The sequence below is a fragment of the Grammomys surdaster genome, unplaced genomic scaffold, assembly GCF_004785775.1.
Source record: "Grammomys surdaster isolate TR1022 unplaced genomic scaffold, NIH_TR_1.0 98, whole genome shotgun sequence".
In the NCBI taxonomy this organism is placed as follows: Eukaryota; Metazoa; Chordata; class Mammalia; order Rodentia; family Muridae; genus Grammomys; species Grammomys surdaster.
The window spans coordinates 12,926,688-12,932,478 of record NW_021604577.1 but is presented as its reverse complement, the minus strand read 5'-3'; the positions used below and the strand labels follow the sequence as shown (position 1 = coordinate 12,932,478).

At 41.2% G+C, this 5,791-nt stretch overlaps 1 protein-coding gene across 1 annotated transcript in view; it reads left to right on the top strand.

Moving 5' to 3' along the window:
* The window catches only part of Brms1l (BRMS1 like transcriptional repressor), a 34,532-nt gene that overhangs the window by 8,481 nt on the left and 20,260 nt on the right, over window positions 1–5,791 (top strand). The window contains exons 3-4 of the mRNA XM_028782012.1: window positions 1,156–1,283; window positions 2,021–2,112. Of these exons, the coding sequence (XP_028637845.1) occupies window positions 1,156–1,283; window positions 2,021–2,112 (220 nt within the window). The remainder of the gene's footprint in view (window positions 1–1,155; window positions 1,284–2,020; window positions 2,113–5,791) is intronic.

Here is a 5,791-nt window from a genome sequence, read left to right as displayed (position 1 = left end):
TCTCCCTCCTCTTCTTCCTCTTCCTCTTTTTCCTCCTCCTCCTCTTCTTCCTTCTCCTCCTCTTCTTCTTCCTCTTCTTCCTCCTCCCCTCCTCCTCTTCTTCCTCCTCTTTCTCCTCTCCCTCCTCTTTCTCCTCTTCTTTCTCCTCTCCCTACTCCTCTTCCTCTTCTTCTTTTTTGTTGTAGTTTGATTACATGGTGGTCCAGTCTGTGAGGAGCTCCTTATATGGCCCAGGCTGGCCTCAAACTTAGTCTTTCTCTGCCTCTGTTAGTCAAATCCAGGATTATAGCAGGCTTGTGTATTGCTGTGCTTAGCCCTCTTTTTCATTTTTCCATCCAATAACACTGTGTCATTTCTAGTAGAGTTGCAATTAGCAGGTTATGGGCTCTCTAATCATTTCTCTCCATCATCAGTGTGTGTTTTTAGTTTTGTAACCACTAATAAAGATCCATGCATAGATACTCTGACTTGAAATGTTAGCACTCAGGAGGTTGAAGCAGGACCTTTGTGAGGTGGAGACTAACCTGGGCTACATAGTGAGTTTTGATTGGATAATATAGTGAGACCTGTCTCAAAATACCAGAAACAACAAGCAAGTGAAAATGAAACAGGTTAAAGATGTTACTGTGCCTTTTCAGGTAAGATGGAGAACAGCCAAAATATTAGAAGTGATTTCCTTGTTTCTTTTAAGCTAGTATTTACCCTTTCTTTTAGAATTGATTTATTTTTGTTCATTTAAAATAAAAGTTGGGAGTGCCAAAGTAGTGATTTCAAGTTTTTTTTTTTTCTTTCACTTTAAGTTTTTTAAGATGGTTCTTGCTGTGTCACTCAGTCCAGTCCATCTTCTTGCCTCACTCTCTTCCCCACCCAAGTAGCTTTAGACAACAGACAAAAGCCACTGGGCCTGAATTTTAATTGCATTTTTTTTGTGACTAAAGAGTGATACTGATTAACAAACCAACAAACCATACCTTGACTGGTATCTGTTTAATATCATGATGTATATAAGAGAGTTTTCTGATTGCAGTCAGGGCAAGAATGCGTCTGCTAGCTTATTGGAGCATGAGCTCTGTTAGGAAGCAATGCATGAAAGCAGCAAGTTGCTTGTCTTGGTTGCAAAGTTTTAATTCATGTCTTCATGTTTGCTTTGTTAAGACTTTATAAAGAGCGGTTGAGTCAGGTGGATGCAAAACTCCAAGAAGTCATAGCTGGAAAAGCACCAGAGTATCTGGAACCACTGGCAACCTTACAAGAAAACATGCAGATTCGTACAAAGGTAGCAGGTAGGCATGTATGACATTTTGTGCAGTTTGTGACACTTTGATTTTGTGGCATTGTATGGGTGAATATGTTGGAGATGGCATAGGTCCAGGTAGTTGCCATCTGCCTTGACATAACAGACACCACCTGTGGCTTGGCATTGAGTCTACACATTGGGGGTTAACTGAGTTCTAAGTCTGGTCATGCTCCCTAGTTTGTGTTACCTTGTTCCCTGTAAGACTAGCACTTGGGCATCTGCCTGGTGGGAACACTGTCACTGTGAGCTACCATGTTCTGTGAGTTTCCACAGTCAGTCTTCTTTGCAAAGCTTTGGACTCTGAAGAGAATAGTTTGGATGCAGTGGTTTTGACTGAATAAAGTATCCATTTCTTGCTTTAATTATGTGTGAATGGTGAAACCAAGAGTTATTGTGTGTCTCCCTTTCTGTTAGGAGGAATCTGAGAAAAGGATTGTGCTTTTTATTTTGATCATTCTCTAGTGAAGGTTTAGGAGTATTCTTGGGAGTATGAGGTAGAACAAAAAGTAGCCACATGGTTTCTTCTTCTTAGCTCATGAACTCTTAATTTTTTTTTTCTTTTTTGATACGTGTTTTGTTTTTTTTTTTTTTAGGATAAAGTTAGAATTATTTGTGACTTTCTTATTGAGCCATCTTATAAACTATGGTGGAGGCAGACTGTAGGGAAGTTGTGACGACTGACTGTTGCCAACAGAACCATAGAATCACTGTGCTTGGTTTCAGGAATCTATAGAGAACTCTGCTTAGAGTCCGTGAAGAACAAGTATGAATGTGAAATCCAGGCTTCTCGCCAGCATTGTGAGGTACGTCATTCTGTTTAACATTCAAGCTAATTGCATCTCTTCAACCCTTCTTTGAATGTAGTAGCTTACACAGTCAATAAATAAGGGAAACAAAATTCAGCAGTGCTTTAGCTTATCACTTGGATGGATTCTAAAAAGGGCAGTTCTACTGCAAGCCGTACTGGAAACAGGGCGCAAAGGAACACAAGAAAGTGTGATAATTTCGGAAGACTTGCAACTGTTACCTTTTGAAGATTTATTCGCATTAATGGTGCTAGGAACTGATCCTAGAGGCCTGTGGATAATTGGCACAGGCAAGTGCTGTACCGCTGAGCTGCAGCCATGGTCCGTGACTGTTACCTTAGAGAGCTAGAGAGTGATCATGCCATCAGGCAACTGAGATTATAGTGTATTCACACATCATAGAACTTCAGGCTAAAGATGTATATGGCATGGTGCAACACAAAAAGTAGCCATGTGGTTTCTTCTTCTTAGCTCATGAACTCTTAATTTTTTAGCTAGAATATTGGGCTATAGTGTTAAGTTCTGACTGGACTGGTTTCTGCATTTAAGGCAGTATTTTCTATGTGAAGGAAATGTAAGTATGTTTTCTTTATGTTGTGTTTATCTTGAATAGAGTTTAAGAACATCATACTAATTTTGCAAATAACTTGTTGTAAGACTTAAATATCTTAAAAGGCTGAGACAGGACTAAGTAAGGGGACAAGTTCTAGAACAACCCTTAATTCTTTTTTTTTTTTTTCTAGACAGAGTTTCTCTGTGTAGCCCTGGCTGTCCTGGAACTCACTCTGTAGACCAGGCTGGCCTCGAATTCAGAAATCCGCCTGCCTCTGCCTCCCAAGTGCTGGGTGCCACCACCGCCTGGCACAACCCCTAATTTTAATTAAAAATTTTTTTATTACTTTATGTGTATGTGTGTTTTGCCTGAATGTATTCATGTATGTATGTCTGTGTACCTATGTGTGCCTGGTACCCTCAGAAGCTGGAAGAGAGCATTGGATCCTCCAGAACTGGTGTTAAAGATAGTTGTGAGCTACTGTGTGGGTACTGGGGATCTAACCTGGGTCTTCTGCAAGACTAGCATGTGCTTTTAACCACTGAACCAGCCTCAAACCCTCTATTTAAATATTCCATATCTGAATAGGTGTACAAAGCAGTAGATCCTATTGCTTTTTTTTTTTTGAGACACGATCTCAATATATAGTCATACCTAGTCTTGAACTTGATATGTCGATTGACTACAAACTCTCAGAGATTTCTGTTTCTGTCTCTGTAGTGCTGGGATTAGAGATGCATGCCACCACACCCAGACTACTATTGTTCCCCCATCCCACTCCTCCTTGAGGCAGGGCTTTTTATGTATTGCAGGCTGGCCTTGAACTCTCCATCCTTCTGTCTCTGTTCTCCAAAGCTAGAACAGGTGTGCCACCATGCCGAGCACATTGCTAATATTTTATTTATTTTATTTAGATGTTTCATTCCTTTTTTTATAAATGAAATTTGTATTCAAATTTTAGGACTGTCTTTGATTTGATCTCAGAATGTTTAAGACAAATTAGGAATAATTGATATTTCCGGTACTGTAGAAATACATATTTAAGACTTGAGCTGTCAGCTTTATGAGTGTCAATTATGTTTGAGTTTATGATTTAAAAATGGTTTATTTACTTTTATTTTATCTGTGTGGATGTTTGCTTGCTATGTACCAAGTATGTACAGTGCTTGAGGGAGCTCACCAGGCAGTGCAGCCCAGTTGGACAGCTCACCAGGCAGTGCAGCCCAGTCAGAGAGCTCACCAGGCAGTGCAGCCCAGTCAGAGAGCTCACCAGGCAGTGCAGCCCAGTCAGAGAGCTCCAGGTTCCATGAGAGCCCTAGTCTCCGAAGCTAAGGTGGAAGTGATTGAAGAGGACCTCTGGCTTTGGCCTCCGGCCTCCATCCGCAGACACCCGGGGACACATGCACTTGCATGCTCATGCACACACAGGAGCACATACAGATGTATACCAGCTAAAGAGAAAGTTTGCTTTTGATTTATAAGCGTAGTAAATGCCTACTGATAAAATTTGAAAACTAAGTCTAAAGAAGGAGCTGAAATCGTAATTCACCAGGCAGAGATAATCACCATTAATAAGTGAACATATTTGTATATATTTTACAGCATAGCAGATATGCTCCTGAACAACTCTTCAGTATTCTAATATATTTTCAAGCTGGGTTTCTTGTGCGTGCTGTGGTTCTAAATACTCTTCGAATGTTTGTTTCTGTCAAGTTCTGTGTACACATCCCTCTGAAGGCATAGGTCTGTAGTGAAAACAAGCAGCGGGCTGGCCTGTTTCTAAACTCTGCATCTCAGGAACGTTTAGATGTTGCTTCTGGAATTAGCTCCATATCTCTATCCGTTTTAGACACGGTTAGCTTGTTAACAGAAGCCAAGAATTCCATGAGCTTCTTCATTCCATTCCTCTTAATCCTTGTTTCATAGTTTTTGGTTTTGCCCTAATTATAAATATTGTTCCTGAGCCAGAGTTATGCTCTCATGTTGATTCTTTCTGTGTACAGATAACACGTGTCTGTACCATGTCTATATGTGCAGAGGTTGATAATACCTACATTTGAAGAAAACAGTTTTTGTAATTAAGATTTACATTTAACCAGGCAGGTGGTGAGTTATAGTCTACTCAAACTTTTCTCGTACGTTTTGTTTCCACTGTGGGAACTGATGCTGCCTTCACTTACTGTGTGCTGCTTTGTTTCTTCAGGACTGAGATTGAACACAGGGCTCTGCGCATGTTGGTCAGGTGCTCCACCCTGAGCTGTGTCCCTGGCCCTCTCCTTACCTCTTGTTTTTAGGACACTTAGTCACACTGGTCCTGAACTCATCTGGTGGTCCAGGTTGGCCTTGAATCTGTGTAAGTTATTATCAGGCCCAACTTACCTGCTTTCTTTTCTCTTCTTCTCAGGGCTTCCCACAGATTTGTAAGTCTCTGAAGTTGTTGCTTTTAAAAACAAAACCAAACATTACAGTTTCATCGACACCCCACACCCTGAGAAAAATTAAAGTGCATGTTACTGTAATGGGGCGCTCAGCATTGTCTAGGGAGTTTGTTGAGCTTATTCTTTTTGACAAAGAATCGAACATCTGGAAGGACCAAGCTACAAGGAGCATAAGAAAGTGTCTGCTTCATTCTTTTGGGATGGGAGGGGCTCTAAGGCTGGGAGTCTACTAAGTGGAGCTGGCTTAGGTATTTTGTAGGGCCCCTAGGACCTCCTCTTCCCCCTGTTGATCTTGTTTTACCTACCCCATGCCTTCTTATTGTTTCTTCTCACTGTTTTCTGGGACAAGAAGCTAACATCTCAGGGAGCTTGCCTTGGCTTTCCCTGTCTGTGTTCTCCTAATCCCCCTTCAATTACATAATAAACTCAAGAGAAGTCTAAATACACATGAGGCCTGTGATCCATTTTCAGTTATCCTTGCTTTAAAGTCATATCCTAGAAAGGTCAAACTAGCTTCTTACTTTAAGGTGAATGGTAAAAACATGGTCTTACTGTGGCTTGCACTTGTCTTGTACTGAAACCCTAATGTTCTGGCTTTGCATCAGACTGTAAGGTGCTGCCTCTTGAGAGCAGTCCCCCTAACTCCCTGCCCCCTCCTGCCCTCCTCATTCTGCCCCATCTCCTTCATCATCCTGCT